The sequence below is a fragment of the Mirounga angustirostris genome, unplaced genomic scaffold, assembly GCF_029215605.1.
Source record: "Mirounga angustirostris isolate CCGP_5_RB_7025 unplaced genomic scaffold, mMirAng1.0.hap1 SCAF_6, whole genome shotgun sequence".
Taxonomy (NCBI): domain Eukaryota; kingdom Metazoa; phylum Chordata; class Mammalia; order Carnivora; family Phocidae; genus Mirounga; species Mirounga angustirostris.
In genome coordinates, this window is record NW_026991714.1 from 68,482,705 (window position 1) to 68,499,654 (window position 16,950).

Consider the following 16,950-nt stretch of genomic DNA (forward strand, 5'->3'; position numbering starts at 1 on the left):
AGTTTCACGTTTTCCAAGACCTCATTTAGAACTGTTTGGGGAGGCAGCAGGCACTCCCTGTGAATCGCAGACCCAACCCTAGGAGACCCACCTCACAGGTGATCTGGGTTTACTACCCAACCGCAGGAAGGAAGGTTTCCTCCTGCCCCAGCGACAGCCCAGCCAATGAGAGACAGTCACATCCCAGCCAATGAGAAGCCACTACACTTCCAGCTCCCAGTTTCCTCCAGTGGACTTTCAGTTTACAACAGCCCCTTCTTTCCTCTATGCAAGAGCCTCTTCTGATTTGTTCTGCTGTCTTGCCTATGGTTTTGCATTGCTTGATTGTTGGGGTTTGCAATTCTCTGCTATTTCTGAATAAATCCATTTTTTTTGCTGGTAAAATAACTGGCAGTTTTTATTTTTAAAGTTAATGATGCCATAAGCCTTGGAATATGGTATTTTCATGATTGTCTAGTTCTAACATTTAAAAATTTCTGAGGGTGGGGGCTGCTGGGTGGCTCAGCCGGTTAAGCGTCTGGCTCTTGGTTTTGGATCAGGTCATGAGCTGCTGGTTGTGAGATCGAGTCCCCTTGTCCTCCCTGCCCCCCTTGTTGGGCTTGGTGCTCAACAGGGAGTCTGCTTCTCCTCTCCCTCTGCTCCTCCCCTTGCTTGAGCACTCTCTTAAGTAAATACATCTTAAAAATGTGTTTTTCTCTTTTTTTATCTACAAAGTTTTTAAAAGTGGGTTTAAAAATTCTAAGAATATAGTTTTGAGTTCTAATTTAATTGCACTGTCGTTAGAGAGCTTAGTCTGTATGATGATGGACTCTTTATTTGGTATTCCATGGTCGACTTTTGTAAATATCCTTTTGTTATATCGAATCTACATATTTCCAATAAACCGAACTTGCTGATCCTATTTTTAAAACTCTACTAGTTTTTTGTCCCATCGAATGAAAGAGGTACCTTGAACATCTTCTGCTCTGATGAGTTTAATTTCCCTATGTGTTCTATCAGTTTTGCTTTACAGACATATGTAAGTTCTTATATTTGTTCTATCTTCCAGATGAACTGAACACTTTGTTATATAGAGACTCTCTCTGTCTATATGATGCTTTTGTCTGCTAAGATCTCCTTTTCCAACAGCAGAAAGCTTTCTTCTGGTCAATATTTTCTTCACATATCTTTTGCTTCCAACATTTCCTGTCCTTATGTTTGAACGTGTCTCTTGTGAGTAGCGCACAGCTGAACTTTTAAAACATCTACTGTGACAATGTTGGTCAGTATGTGGTAGTTTAGTCCTTTTTCACGCATCATGATGACTGATGTGTCCTCCTACTGTCTTCCTACTGTGTTGTAGCTTTTTGCTTTCTACTTATACCATTTTTCCTCTGCTTCTGGACTACTAAAACTTCACATTTTTATTTGTGTTCTTATTCCATTTTTTCCCTCCTAATTGCTTAACAATTATGCTGTATTCTATTTCTATTCTTTCTTGGGGAAGCTTGAAATTTTGTCCTGCAAACTGCTGAACTCTATCATTAGTGCCTCAACCTTCCCACAAACCACACAACCACTTATTCCCTCAGCCTTTGAACAGTTGGCCGGCAGTATTTTAATTCTTTCCTTTTAAGCATTTTTATTTCCATAAGTTAGTCATGGGAATTAGATGTTAGTATTATTTGTCACACACAATGTTAATGTTTGCCCACTTTTACTTTTTTGCATCTCAGACCTTTCTTCCAGGATCATTTTTCTTCTTCCTGGAGTGCATCTTTTAAAAGCTCTGTTGGCTTAGGTCTGTCGGTAGTAAACTCTGTTTCTGTTTCTCTGAAAATATCTTATCTCATTTTTGCTGGGTGAACAATTCTAGGGTGACTGTGATTTTTCTCTTGGCATTCAGGAGATATTATTCCACTGTCTCAACTTGCTGTTGAGAAAATTGCATAAGTCTGTTATTCCTTTGAAGGTGATGTATTATTTTTTAACACTTTTAAAATCTATGGCTTGTCTTTGGTGTTTGGCATGTTATTTTCAATGTGTTGAGGTTTGGATTTACTTTTTCTTCATCTTTTTGGTAACTGTCGTCCTTCCTATGTCCTTGCACTCATGTCCTTCATGAGTTCTAGAAAAGTACCTTTAAATCTGGCCACTCCCCCATTGTCTCTCTCCTCTTTGGACTGTGATTTGATATTGGAACTTCTCACTCTATCCTCCTTGTCTTTTAACCTCTCTTTTGCACTTTACATCTTTTTCTTGGTGCTGCTTTCTGGGAAATTGCTACAGATCTATCTTCAATTTCACTGATCCTCTTTTCATTTGTGTCTAATATGCTACTTATCTCACCCTCCGAGTTATTTTTTTAATAGCAAAAACTATATTTTTCATTTCTAAAACTTCTATGTCTTTTTCAAATCTTCCTAGTCATATTTGCTCTTCCTTTCTGCTTGCTTATTTCAGGATTCCATTGCTTTCTTTTAAAAATTTCGTATGTGGCTATTCTCTATTCTGGCTTTGAGAATTCCAGTATTTCACATCTGTACGGGGACTAATCTGTCTTACTCCTGCTGATTATCACTCACTAGGATTTGTATCCATGAGTGATGGTCTTTGTGAGCTCGTGCTGGGCTGGTCTTGATCTGTGGAAACCTCGGGAGTTTGAAGTGAGCACACTCCAGCGTGGGTTGCGTTTGCTTCTGCCAGGAGCTGCGCACACTGCTGAGATGGACCAAGGTCGTTGCCTTCCAGTTCCTGGTCTAAACTGGGAATCTCAGAGTTGGCTTCTCTTTTTGACATGCTGTTATTTGGAATGTTTTCAGAGCCACTCTGCTCAGGTCTCTGTGTATGTGCGTTTGAGTGTGTCTGGGTCTCCGTGAGGGTTTCCCTTACTTCTGTAACCCCAGCAATGCAAAGACATTGTCTTTTATGAAGCATATAGCTGTTCTGAAGCTGTGGGAAGTAGAAGTGGGAGCCTGCTTTTGCATTAATAGAGGGGGAGGGGGCACGGGAATTCAGGGAAAGGTGGGAATATTTCATTGCCATTAAAGTGAGCCTAACTCTGGGCACCTGGGTGGCTCAGTTGGTTAAGCAACTGCCCTCAGCTCAGGTCATGATCCTGGAGTCCTGGGATCAAGTCCCGCATTGGGCTCCCTGCTCAGCAGGGAGTCTGCTTCTCCCTCTGACCCTCCCCCCTCTCATGCTCTCTCTATCTCATTCTCTCTCTCAAATAAATAAATAAAATCTTTATATATAAATAAATAAATAAAATCTTTATATATAAATAAATAAATAGATAAATAAATAAATAATAAATAAAATAAAGTGAGCCTAACTAAATGCTGGTTATTGCACACAGCGTGTACTTTCCCAAATCTCATCTTGTCGTTGTTCTCTAGCTACCTCATGTGTTGAAGCTTATTTCCTGAGTGCCAAGAGCTCAGCATCCTTTCTTCTATTGAGCAGCTCAAGAACAGGCTTGCCCTCTCCGGTAACCCCCATCCCATAACCGCCCCGAGAGGCCCAATGCGCAGGCTGGACCAAGTATGATGCTTCGTGCTACAGTGCTGGCGTGGACACAGAGATGGGTCCATGGGGAGGACTTAGGACCTACCTGATCCAGTCCAAGTCTTCCCTGGCGCTTCCCATATTGGAGGCAGAGAGGTCTCTCCTCTTGGATTGCAGATAGGAAACACATAAGCCTGAGGCTGTAGATGGCCATCTCCCATGGCATGTGGAGAGAGCGATCGGTAGTCTTGGCCAACATATGGTTCTTAGCTGAGCCTAAGGAAGATATTTACAAAGATTATAAAGCAGTGGGTAGCTCCTGCCAGTGCAGATTCAGCCCGCTGCAGGACTCCCCGGCTGTGCCATGACTGCGACCTTGACCTTCTGTCCCTTGTCATCTTGAAGGCCGTGAAAGGGTCATGGCTTGGAGCCATCACCATGGTCCACCAGCACAAGTGATAACTAGGCTAATGGAGAAAGTAAGATTCAGGACCTTCTGGAGGAGTCCCTCCTCCCTTTTCAAGAATTAGCTCACCTCTGCTTAACCTCAAAAATGTAGGCTTGCCAGTAAATCTGACCACCTAGTTCCTTTGAGTTAAAATATCTGCAACATCAAAGTGAAACAATGGCCCCCTTTGAAGCACAGAAAACTCGACTGGAAATAGAACTATTCTGGTTTCAAGTGCTGTGAGAAAGGGAACTGGGTCTCCCTGTAACTAGACATGGAACTGGAAAACACCCAGAGCTTTCTGGGTTTTAAAGAAGGCAAAATCAACTGGCAAATGTTTGGTGTCTCAAAAAATAATTTTTACAAAGCCCATCATTGACTCTTGAGTATCCGGGACATACAGAAAGGAGAAGAATACAGTTCCAGATCATCTCGGTGACCTTCTGAGCACAGGAGGGGTTAATGCTGGGAACACTCACCTGAGTCAGCATTTCCCGCCCCTCCCCCCATGCACAATCGCTATAGGATCAGGATGGAGGGAGAGCATTAATGAAAGCTGGTCCAGTGTGGTATTAATTCAATTACACAGCCAGTGGAGAAACACTTAGATCCCCTAGAGCCAAAGGAAATTTCTTCAAAACGCCTGATGTTTTTCAGTTCAAATGCGACTAATATCATTGTCAGTCTTTAAATTCTGCAGTAAAAGACACAGGTGTGCTATGATTTGACAGGAGTTAGATTACTTTGCCATTCATTCCTCCAAAATTCTGAGCATACTTGCAAATCAGATTTTTTATTTTATTTTATTATGTTATGTTAGTCACCATACCGTACATCATTAGTTTTTGATGTGGTGTTCCATGATTCATTGCTTGCATGTAACACCCAGTGCTCCATGCAGTACGTGCCCTCCTTAATACCCATCACTGGGCTAACCAATCACCCCTCCCCCTCCCCTCTAGAACCCTCAGTTTGTTTCTCGGAGTCCATAGTCTCTCATGGTTTGTCTCCCCCTCTGATTTCCCCCCCTTCATTTTTCCCTTCCTTCTCCTAATGTCCTCCATGCTATTCCTTATGTTCCACAAATAAGTGAAACCATATGCAAGTCAGATTTTTTTAAATGAAAATTTGGGTCCAGCATGAGACTCAAGAAAATATTACATAATAAAGGTGAACACGGCATTCATATTGTATGTTAGCCACTCTTTTGCATTCCTTACACGTGTTAAACCGTTTAATTGTCACACCCTATGGATTATATACTCTACTTCCTTTATACAGATAAAGACACTGATGCATGGATGGGTGATGACCTTGTCCAAGGTCACACATCAGTGAAGTGACGCAGCGTGGGTTTGCACATGGGCAGTCTGGTTTCAGAGCCTGTGTCCTCCCCCCTATCACTGAGAGGCCATGTGATGCTTGCAAACAGCAGGTGAGCCACAAAGAACTGGGTGCAGATTCAGCACTGCCACCCACAGCAGGAGCCACTCAGAGATCCTGCTCATCCTCACTACGCCTCAGGTCCTCATCTGTGAAATACTGTAGGACTTATGCCACAGAGGTTATAAAATTAAAGAAGATAATTGAATTTAAAAGTCTAATGTGCATCTGGTGCCTGGCTCAAAGTAAGCATTCGATAAGATTTGGCTACTAGAGGGGCGCCTGGGTGGCTCAGTCGTTAAGCGTCTGCCTTCGGCTCAGGTCATGATTCCAGGTCCTGGGATCGAGCCCCGTGTCGGGCTCCCTGCTCCGCGGGAAGCCTGCTTCTCCCTCTCCACTCCCCCTGCTTGTGTTTCCTCTCTCGCTGTGTCTCTACCTCTCTCTGTCAAATAAATAAATAAAATCTTTAAAAAAAAAAGATTTGGCTACTAGAAGATAGGATGTTTTGATCCCACAGTTTTGATCAGATAGGCACAGATCTTCCTTGACTTACAATAAGATTACGTCCCGACAAACCATCACCAGCTGAAAATACTGTAAGTCGAAGATGCGTGTAACACGCCTAACCTACCGAACGTCCTAGGTTCGCCTCACCTACCTTAAACGTGCTCGGAACACTTAGGTTGGCCTACCGTTGGGCAAAATCATCTAATACAAAGCCTATTGGATAATAAATGTTGAATTTAATGTTCAAATATGTTGTGGAATTCATTGAATATAGCGTACTGGGGTGAAGACAGAATGGTCATCGGTGAATCGGTTGCTGAGCCTCGTGATCGTGTGATTCATGTTTGCTGTGCAGCATCTTGGGGGGATCGTACTGCCCACCGCTAACCCAGGCAAAGATCAAAATTCAAGATTCGAAGTATGGTTTCTACTGAATGCGTTTCGCTTTCTCACCATCGTAGATCGGAAAACTCCTTTCGAACCATAGTAAGCCGAGAGCCACCGTTCGTAGACACCGTGGAAGTCAGAATACCAGCTAGTACACTTTCACTGAGAGAACTTTCCAACCCAAACTCCTTTAAGCCAATTCAATTCTGTGGCCAGTTTTCTAAATGGTACAGTCATTACTTCCACATTTTTGTATTTTGTTTTCAGTTTTAAGACATTCTTTGCATTGAGATTAATTGCATTTATTTTTCGGTGTGTTTTTGATGATACCAAGTGTGACCAATGAGAGCCTCTGCTATGTGAGCTTTCTCTTGTGGGAATTATTTCTGCCAGGTTCCATCTCTGCAAATTCTACAGATCTAAGCATCCTAAAGAAAATCTGGTTCTATGATTTAATTTTAGTCGATAACAACTGTTTCTATTTGCAGTGTGAGCCACTGTTGAGTTTACCTTGTGTTAAAATTTTCTACCAAATCTTGTTATCTTGGGGTCAATTTTTGAAGTTCTCATTGTCACCAACGAAAATGCTATTTTTTCCAGCAATAAACAATGTGAGTTTTATTTTTGCTTTGAAGAACCTTTTGAGATCATTGTAGTTTCATGTTCAGTTTTAAGAATGCATACAGAGAGATCCTGGGTCCCTTTACCCAGGGTTTCCTGATGATGACGTCTTGTAAACTATGGTATAATGTTCCCTCTCACCCCCGCCCCCCAAGTCACTGACACCGAGCAGGTGCAGATGCAGCACATTTTCATCACAGAAGAGCCCCTCCGGCTGCCTTCGGGGACGCACGCACTGTGCTCCGTCTGGACCCTGACAGCTCTATTCTGCCCTCCCCGTCTGCAGTCCTGTCCTTTCCATCACGTTCTAGAAGGGCAGTCACACACTTCCTATGTAACCTTCCCTCAGCGCAATTCTCTGGAGATTCATCCGAGTTGTTGTGTGTGTCCATAGTCAGTTCCTTTCCACTGCTGAGTGGTGTCTGTGGTGGGTAAGTTTGTTTACACTCTGAGACATCAAAGGACATCTGGGTTAACCCAGTTTGGAGCCAGTGTGAACAAAGCTGTGAGGAACATCCAAGAATAGGTCCCCGTATGAACGTAAGTCTTCATTTCTTCAGGATAGATGCCAGGAGCGCCATCACCGAGTCATGTAGTAGTTACATCTCTAGTGTTGAAGAAACTGCCAAACTGGTTTCCAGAGAGGACGGTCCACTGCAATCCCGCACAGCCTCTGAGGATCTGGTTTCTCTGCATTTCGTGGGGTCCCTGTCTCTTACATTAAACCCCTCTGATAGGTGAACAGTGATATCCCGTTGTGGTTTCAGTTTGCATTTTTTCATTCTGTAACTCGTCATTTCATTCTTAACAGACCCTTTCTCACGACAAAGTTTTCAATTTTGATGAGGCCCAAGTTATGTTTTTCTTTTATGGATGGTGTTTTTGGTGTCAAGGCTAGTAACTCTGCTTAACCTTAGATCCTGGAGATTTTCTCCTATGTTTCTCCCTAAAACATTTTACAGTATTACAATTTACATTTAAGTCTATGATCCATTCTGAGGTAATTTTTTTTTAAAGATTTTATTTATTTATTTGAGAGAGAGACAATGAGAGACAGAGAGCGTGAGAGGGAAGAGGGTCAGAGGGAGAAGCAGACTCCCTGCCGAGCAGGGAGCCTGATGCGGGACTCGATCCTGGGACTCCAGGATTACGACCTGAGCCGAAGGCAGTCGCTTAACCAACTGAGCCACCCAGGCGCCCCTGAGGTAATTTTTGTATAAGATGTGACCCTTGGGCTGCAGGTCTTCTCTGTCCTCTCTGTCTCTGTCTCTGTCTGTCTCTCCCTCTCTGTCTCTCTGACTGTGGATACCCACTTGTTCCAGAAACGTTATGTTGAATTGGCTGTCTTCCTCCACTGAATCACTTTTGCACCTGTGTCAAAAATCATAATTAGATGTATTTGTGTGGAGCTGTTTCTGGTGTCCCTACTCTGTTCTACCGCGGTATGCATCTATCCCTTCATCTGTATCACGCGGTCCTGATCTGGCAGCTACGTCCCAAGCCCTGAAGTTGGGTAGACCGATTCCTCTCACGGCATTTCCCTGTTTTGAAATTGTTTTAGCTCTTATGTGCACATTTGAGACTAGCCTTGTCCATATCTACAAACAAGCCTACCTGGATTTTGGAGGGAACAGCAATACAACTGTCCGTGAGCTTGGGGAGAATTGACATCTTTATTCCGCTGAGTCTTCTGGTCCATGGACAGTATGGCCCCCTGTTTATGGCCGTCTTCTTTGATGTCTTTCATCCACATTTTGTGGTTTTCAGCAGACAAGTCTTACACATGTCTTGTTAGATTTACATCTAAGTACTTTTTTAGGCAACTGTGAATGGTATCGTTTTTTTTTTTTTATTTCAGTGACCATGTGTTCACTGATAGTATATAGAAAGACATTGATTTTTCTATGTTGATCTTCTATTCTGTGACCTTGTTGAACCCAATTATGAGAAGATTTGTGCCCATTCCTCAGGGTTTTCACACAGATCCCATGTCATCTGCAGACAGGGGTAGCGTTATCTCTTCTGTTCTAATCTTACCTCTGATTTCCTCCCCCCACCCCCAGCCGAAGGTCAAGAGCCGTGAGAATAGACATCCTTCCTTACTCCTGATCCTGGGACACAGCATTCTTCTCTCACTATTGGGTGTAACGCTTGCTGTATATTTTTTGTAGATGCTCTTTACTGAGTGGAGGAGGTTTCTTTTATTTTTCTGAAAGAATTACTCGTGAATGGGTGTTGAATTTTGTCAAGTGCTTTTTCCGTATCTGTTGATATGTTCTTGTGATTTCCTTCTTCAGCCTGTTAATATGTGAGTTATTGGTATGGTGACTGATTTTTAAAGAATGAATCAGCCTTGAATTCTTGGAATAAATCCCATGTTGTTGTGGTGTATGATTCTTTTTATATATTGTCGAATGTGATTTGCTAATGTTTTGTTAGGGACTTTTATGTCTACATTCATAAGGGACATCAGTGTGTGGTCTTTGGTTTGCTTCGTTCTGTTCTTGTCTGGTTGGGTATCATGGTACCACTAGCTTCTGGACACAAACTGGGAAGGGGTCCTTCCTCTTTTATTGTCTGGATGAGGCTGTACAGAATTGGTGTCAGTTCTCTAAGTATTTGTGAAATTCTTTTGTTTTTTTTTAAAGATTTTATTTAATTAATTAATTTCAGAAAGACAGAGAGTGGGGTGGGGATAGGGCATAAGGAGAGGGGCAAGCAGACTCTGCGCTGAGCACAGAGCTTGTCCGGGCTCGACCCCACGACCCCGAGACCATGACCTAAGCCAAAACCAAGAGTCAGATGCTCACCTCACTGAGCCACTTGGGGGTCCCAAGTATTGGTGAAATTCTTGAGTGAAATCATCTGGGCCTGGAAATTTGGGGGGAGGGTTTTTAAATTATGAATTTAATTTCATTTGCAGTATGGACTGTTTAAGTGATCTATTTTGTATTGGGTGAGTTGTGGTAGTTTGTGTTTGTGGAGGACTTGGTCCATTTGTCTAAGTTCTCAAATTTACGTGTGTGCAGTTGTCCCCTGTTATTACCGTTCCAACGTATTTAGGGTCCATAGAGATATTGAGGTTTCATTTATGATGTTGGAGTCTGTGTCTTCTCGCTTTTCTTTTTTGTTTGTCCATTTCATCCAACTTTTCAAAGAACTCAGTCTTTGTTTTTGTTTTTAGTTTAATTGATTTCTGCTCTTTTGTTATTTTATTCTTGCTTTGGGTGTACTTTGCTTTTTTCTAAGTTCTTGAGGTGGGAGCTTAGATGACTAATTTGAGATTTTCTCTTATATTAAAATATAGCCACTATTTTGGAAATACTTTCTTCTAGTCTGGGGCTTGTTTTCTCATTCTTTTGATCAATATTTTTTTCTTTTTGGGGCACCTGGGTGGCTCAGTGGGTTAAGCGTCTGCCTTCGCCTCAGGTCATGATCCCAGGGTCCTGGGATAGAGCCTTGAATGAGGTTCCCTGCTCAGTGGGGAGTCTTCTTCTCCCTCTGCCTCTGCCCCTCCCCCTGCTCTTGCTCTCTCTCTCTCAAATAAATAAATTAAATCTTTAAAAAAAAGAATTTTTTTCTTTTCTTCAGTTTTACAAATTTGACTATGATGTGTCTTTATGCATTTCTAGGGGTTTGCCCTTTTCTTGGGGTTCATGCAATGTCTGGAATATGTAAGGTTAGTTCGTTTACCAAGTTTGTCAATTTTTCTGCCGTTATTTCCTCAAGTACCTCTTCAGCCCTGCCGGCTTTCTCCTCCCTTCCCACTCTGAACGCTAGATCTTTTGTTATAGGCCCACAGGTCCACAAGGCTTTTTTTTTTTCCCCTTCAGCAAATTTTCTGTTTCTCAGATTGGGTGATTTTTGTTGTTCCTTTCTGCTGTGGAGCCCATCCACTGGGCTTTTTATTTTTGTTATTGTGTTTTCCAGTTGTAAACTTCCCATTTGGTGATTTTACTTTTTATTTCTTTGCTGAGACTTTCTATTTGCCAAGACTTAGGTGTTGTTTTTTGTTTGTTTGTTTCATTTGTTTCAAGTGTGTTCATAATTGCTTATGGAAGCATTTTTATTGTGTCTGCTGTAGAATCTTTAGTATTTCTCCCACTTGTCATCCTCATATTGTCTTTTTCATTCAATTTGAGATATTCTTGGTTCTTGGTATGACGAGTGATTTTCAACTGAAACCTGGTCATTTTGAGTTTCCTAAGACTAGACCTTATTTAAACCTTCTGTTTTATCTGGTTTCCTCTCTCACTGTTCCAGAAGGAGTGAGGTTGAGGCCTCGTTACTGCCTGGTGGAGGGAGAAGTCCAGTTTCCCACCCAGGCTTCATTGTCACCTGCAGTGTATGTGGGGTTCCTCATCACTGCTGAGTGGAGGTGGGAGTACTCACTCCCCTTGGGCCTCATGGATACTCCCTGGCTGCTGGATGGTGATGAAACTTCTCACTGTCCACTAGCCTTTTTTGACACCACCTGGCAGGAAGAGGGGCACCCTGTTACTGCATGGTGGTGGTGATGGTTGTGGTCGTGGGTGTTCATGGTGATTGGGGGTGGGGGTGGTAGTGGGTGGAGTTGGTGATGGGTAGGGGTGGTGACTGCGGTGTTAGGGGAGTGGGATGTTATGGTGGTAGGTGGTCATGGTGGTGGTAGTGGTGGTCGTGGTGGTGGGTGGTCATGGTGATCGTCAGCATGGTGATGGGTGGGGGTGGTGATTGTGGTGGTGGGGGAGTCGGGGGTGGTCATGGTGGGGGTGGATGGTGATGATTGTGGTGGGTGGTCATGGTGGTAGTGGGTGGAGTTGGTGGTGGTTGTGATGGGTGGTGGTGGTTCTTGGTGGTGGGTGGTCATGGTGGTGGGGGGCATGGGGATGGGTGGTGGTAGTGGGTGGAGTTGGTGGTGGGTGTTCATGGTGGTGGTGGGCATGGGGGTGGGTGGCGATGGTTGTGCAGGGTGGTGGTTGTGGTGGTGGGTGGTCATGATGGTGGTGGGCATGGGGATGGGTAGTGGTAGTGGATGGAGTTGGTGGTGGGTGGTCATGGTGGTGGTGGGCATGGGGTTGGGTGGTGGTGGTGGGTGGTCATGGTAGTGGTGGGCATGGTGGTGAGTGGTCATAGAGGTCATGGGCATGGGGGTGGGTGGTCGTGGTGATTGTGGTGGAGGTGGTGGTGAGTGGGGTGGGGGTTGGAAGTCTCAGCTCCCTATTTGGTCTCCACTGACACTGGGGAGCTCCGTATTTCAACCTGATGATGGCAGAGGTCTTTGTTGGCATGGGTAGGGTGGGGGTCATGGGGTTTCTGTGGTGTTTAGCTGGAGTGGAGTTACTGTCTGAAAGTTTTCTGTCTTGTTAGGCTGCCCTTTTCCTTATTTGGCTAGAGACAGCAGACTTGTTGATGTTTCTGGGTCACCTGCTTCTTCTGCTTCAGGTCTGGGATGCGTGTGGTAGAAGGGAAACCCAGAGCATTTGCTCTATATGGTTCCTCAGGTCCTGAGTCTGTGGTCCATTGGCCTTCTCTCCATGTTCAGAGTCTTCTCGTGTTTGTTTCACAGATGATTTTCAAGGTATATGTGTATCTGGGAAAATACATTTATTTATTCTGAGGTAGAAATAGGGGAAAGTATATTCCATCCAAAGTTTTATTTTCTATTGATTATTGCTTCCAGTCACATTCGCAGACAACTGGATAAAAGAATGACAGTATGCATTTCTTTCTTGGAGGAGAGAGCAAAGAATATTAGTGGGGGTAAAGTCATAGGATATGGATGTGGGGTCAAAACATCCTGCTTGACGACTGTTTTCCTGACTGTATATTGACCAGCATGGGTATGAAATCTTGAACAGTGACTCCGGATCACAAAATGGATGTGCCCCACCAGCACAACGGTTGAGTGCCCCATGCAGGCAGTCTGTCCAGGAAGGGTGACATCAGGGTGGGCAGCCAGGGTGCCCCACATTTCACAGAGGAAGCAGAATGGGAACAAGGCTTAAGGACACTAATCGGGGTCTGACGAAAGGGGGTCGAGACAGGGGGAAAGGAACTCACAAATATCATCGAGAATAAAACGCAACATTTAAGGACAGGGTCTGCATAGGCTCTGGGCACTGCGCCGAGCGGCTTATGCTGATTATTTACTCACATCCCTCCCAAGTACAAATTTTAAGTCTGCTTTACAGATGAGCAAGCTGAGGCTCAGGAAGGTAACTTCCCCATAGATCAGCTGCATCAAGAGGAGGAGTTAGATTCTTGGGAGGTCTGAAACATCACGCACTCTCCCACAAGGCCAGGAATGCACCTGGCATGTGGCCAAAACAGCGGATTAACTCAGGGGAACAGGAGAGAGTAGATTGGAAATTGAGGCAAGATGTAGGAGCATTTTTTGAGCAAAGGAGTGAGGGCCCGAGGAGGCCTCGTTGGGGGCTCCCAGATCAGGGGAGGGACACGAAAGAGGGAGGAAGTTCTGGTCCCCACTACATGAGAATATGGGCGCCTGGGGGGCTCAGTCCGTTGAGGGACTGACTCTTGATTTTGGCTCAGGTCATGATCTCGAGGCTGTGGGTCTGAACCCCGCCTTGTGCTCCGTGCTCAGCGAGGGTCTGCTTGTCCCTCCCCCACTCCCACGCTCTCTCTCTCAAATAAATAAATAATAAAATAAAAAGAAAAGGTGAGACTAGGACTCACTCTCATGCTGACCTCTGAACAAAATCCCTGGCCAGGTTGCTTTTCATGTCATTTCAAAAAATCCTAGTAAGACAATCGGGCTCATTCTTTCCCTCTTTTCTAAAGACAAATGTAACATTAGCGGCTTTGAAGAAAACCTGTATGATTTTTTGATAGAAGCTTTGAGATGTGATGGGTTAAATCCTACTCAGCTTGTAGCTCCTTAATGTGAAAATGTCATGTTCCTGAGTCATGCTGAGTCATTCATTCAGGGCTGGTGAGGTCAATTAGACACCATGTGGGTAGACAGATGACATCCCCCACCTCCTTCAGGAGGGACAGAGGAGAAATAGATTCCAATTGAATTTTGTTCCAAAAGACTGGACAGGACTGGCCAAAGAGGGGGAGTGTGCGAAGAATCAAAGCAGAAGATTCCAGTGAGCTCTTGGATAGCGGGGCTGTGGCCAAGCAATGAAGCACCAAAAACACCTTCCAGAACACCGATTCCATGGAGTGATCTGAGGAAAGAGGGGTGCCACAGTTTGTGAGAAACTCTAGGTTGAACAGTTGAATTTCTTTACTGCAGGCCTTTTCAGAGCCTTTAAAACTTTCAGGTGCATTATGAACATCCAAGAGGGGATGTAGTATGCAGGGTTCCCAAATCCACTTGTTTACAGAAATCCCCCCCACTCACCCAGTCACACAATCTCTTTTCTTTCTTGGAGATTCCTTATGACCAGTACTTCACACCTCACCTTACATTGATTATTTTATTTATCATCCCTCAAAACATCCCTTTGAAGTACCAGTTATAATTTGTAGGTTCTGGGACAGGAAAAAAACTGAATCCCGTCCTGCAGATTTTTCTCTAGTTCCTACACAATGGGCCTGATGTGTGCTTCCAAGATTACTGAAGAGCTCATCTTTTCTATTTAAATGGAAACTACAGATTACCATTTTCTTAAACGCTCCCACTCTCTCAGCTCCCCGCATGAATCAATCAATGAACCAGTTCATGAGAGGAAAGTGCAGCTATTTTATATACTTTTTCAAACCAGTGCTCAGTTATAATCAGATTAGAGAGTGCATCGGTCGCCCGCCTCTCCTCGCCCCTGCGCAGGCCCTGGGCATCTGCCCGGCTCTCAGCAGCCCTGCGGCCCCGGCCCGCCCGGAGCCTCGCGCACCCTCCAGTCCAGGAAGCTGTCGGCCAGCGCGCGGGCGTGCTCTTTCCTGGACGCCCTGGAGATCTTCTGGAACTCCTCGAATGTGGCGTCTTTCTCCCGGGAGATCTGCTCCATCCTCTGCTCCTTCTTCCTGATTGCCTCCTTGATGCCCTCGATGTGGCACTTCTCCTCCTTCTCGGCTTTCAGCTTCAGGATGTGATGGTTTTGCTCCCGCAGGACGCTGAGCTCGTGGATGTGCGGCACCTTGTCCCTGACGTTCCTCTGGACGCTGCTCCGGGCCTGCTGCCCCCTCGGCTCCGCCAGCTGGGCCAGCAGCCGCCTGTGCGCGCGTGCCTGCTCCTCGGCGGCCTCCGCGCGCCGCCGCACGTGCGGCCCCTGCTCCCCCTGCTTCTGCGCCCTGTCCCTCAGCTCTCGCGGGCGCTCCTTCATCAGGCCCCGCGCGGCCTCGTGGGGCCGCTGGGAGCTCTGCTCCAGGGACAGCTTCCTCAGGAGCTCCTCAGCCTTGGCCTGGCAGTCCAGCAGGACCTTCCGGGCCTGGTAGTTGACGAGGGAGCTGAGGTTGGCCTCCTGGGCCTTTTCCTGGGGCTCCATGGCGTTTAGGCTCTTCCGCTGAGAGGCCTCCGGCAGCTGCAGGCCGTCCTGCCCCCGCAGGCCCTGCACCATCCTCTCGGGCTCCTGCAGGAGCAGCTCGCGGCTCTGCCTCCGGGGCGCGGGCGCCGGCTCCGCCACGGCCCGTGCTCCCTCCGAGTTCTCCAGCAGCGCCCTGCGCGCGCGCTCCGACCGGGGAGCGCTCCTGGCTAGGCCGTCCCGCCGCCGCACGCGCTGTTCCTTCTGCCGCCACTGTTCCTGGCTCTCCTGCAGAAGCAGCTTGCGCTCCCTCTCCAGGGTCATCTGCACCTTCTGGTCCGAGCGCTTCAGCTCCTCCCAGGCCACGGCCGCCTGCTGCTGGAGCTCCCGCATCCTCTGGGCCTTCTTGAGCCGGGTCAGCACTAGGGCCACGATCTTCTGGTCCCTGGAGGACATGACCGCCTCCTCCAGCTTGCATTTGAGGATCTGGGTGTGCGGGCTCTGAATCTCTCTGCTGGAGACTGAGGGCTGGGAGAGCGGGCTGGCTAACGACTCCAGCAGATCACTGCCGTCCCTCTTGTGGGCGCACACGCACGCTGACTGCGCCCTGAACTCTTGAGACCGCACGGAAGACTTCTCCGAGACAGCGGAGGACTGGGACCAGTGACCTGGACCCCTGCACAGCGGCACCGCCCACTGGTCTCCGCTCTGCGCCCTCTCCACCCCGAAGGTCCCGCTCAGGGGGGTGTACGCTCCCTCGGGGTAAAGCGGGGGCGTGTCTCCCTGGGCCGGAGGGCAGGGCTGAGGCTCTTGGGGGTGTAGGTGGGGCTGCCGCCGCCAGGCGGGGCTGTGCGCGCCGCTTCCGGGCTGAGGCTTGCGCCCGGGCTCGCCCCAGGCGTCCTCCAGGTGCCGGCCGTGGGGCCGCGGCCTCCTGGCGTCGTCGGCGGGCCTCGCGGCCAAGTCGGTCAGGCTTCGGCTTTCCCTTGGCGAGTCGGAACACCTGCGCCGGCCAGGCCGCACGGTGGGCGCGCGGCGCGGGTAGGGCCAGGGCGCCACGGTCTCGTTCCCCTCGCCTGGGGTCGCGGCCCCCGAGCCCAGGCACGGCTCCGTCCTGGCCCCGGGACCACGCAGCCGCGCCGCCGACGCACGCTTCCCGCCCGGGTCCAGCACCGAGCGCGGGGAGAAGCGGCCCAAGCCCTCCATGCTCGCTCCTGGCGTGTGAGCGAGGGTCCCGGCTCCGCGATGCTGCGGCCCTCCGACCCCCGACCCCCAACCCCAGGGTCCGTGCCTGTGACGTTCTGGCCACGTCACAATGCGCCTTGGCCACTGGCCTTCGGGCAGCTGCGCGGCCAGGGGGAGGGGACTGCAGGAATCAGGGGGCCCCAAAGCCGAGGGTGCATTAGGAGCCCCCAGTATTTCAGGCAGGGACTGAACTCGCATTTGTACACCTTCAAGTAGCAGGATTTTTAAAAGAACTCGCGTGAAGGCGTCACTCCAGAATCGAACGCGGGGGATGGTCGAGGTGCCCCCAGGGAGGAAGGTGATGCCTGCGTGCGCCTCCACAGTGTAAGCAAAGTGAGCGGCTGCGGAAGCACATTCGTGGGCTTCCCCACCCTTCTGCGGGTTAAGTTAGCAAACCCGATAATGTTTTGTTTACTTTTTTTTTTTTTAAACTTTAGAACAGGAAAAAGACTGGTCTATTTTTTCTCT

General features: G+C 47.3%; 1 protein-coding gene across 1 annotated transcript; it reads right to left on the reverse strand.

Annotated features, from left to right (window-relative positions):
- Positions 1 to 14,631: 14,631 nt before the first annotated feature.
- Positions 14,632 to 16,443, reverse strand: CCDC185 (coiled-coil domain containing 185). The gene has a single exon (XM_045879165.1). It carries the CDS (start codon positions 16,441 to 16,443, stop codon positions 14,632 to 14,634), a length of 1,812 nt encoding a protein of 603 aa, XP_045735121.1.
- Between the last annotated feature and the right edge of the window lie 507 nt (positions 16,444 to 16,950).

What these genes read in the sequence shown, in the direction of transcription:
- CCDC185 (XM_045879165.1), bottom strand. Translation starts at nt 16,443, where the DNA reads ATGGAGGGCTTGGGCCGCTTCTCCCCGCGCTCGGTGCTGGACCCGGGC.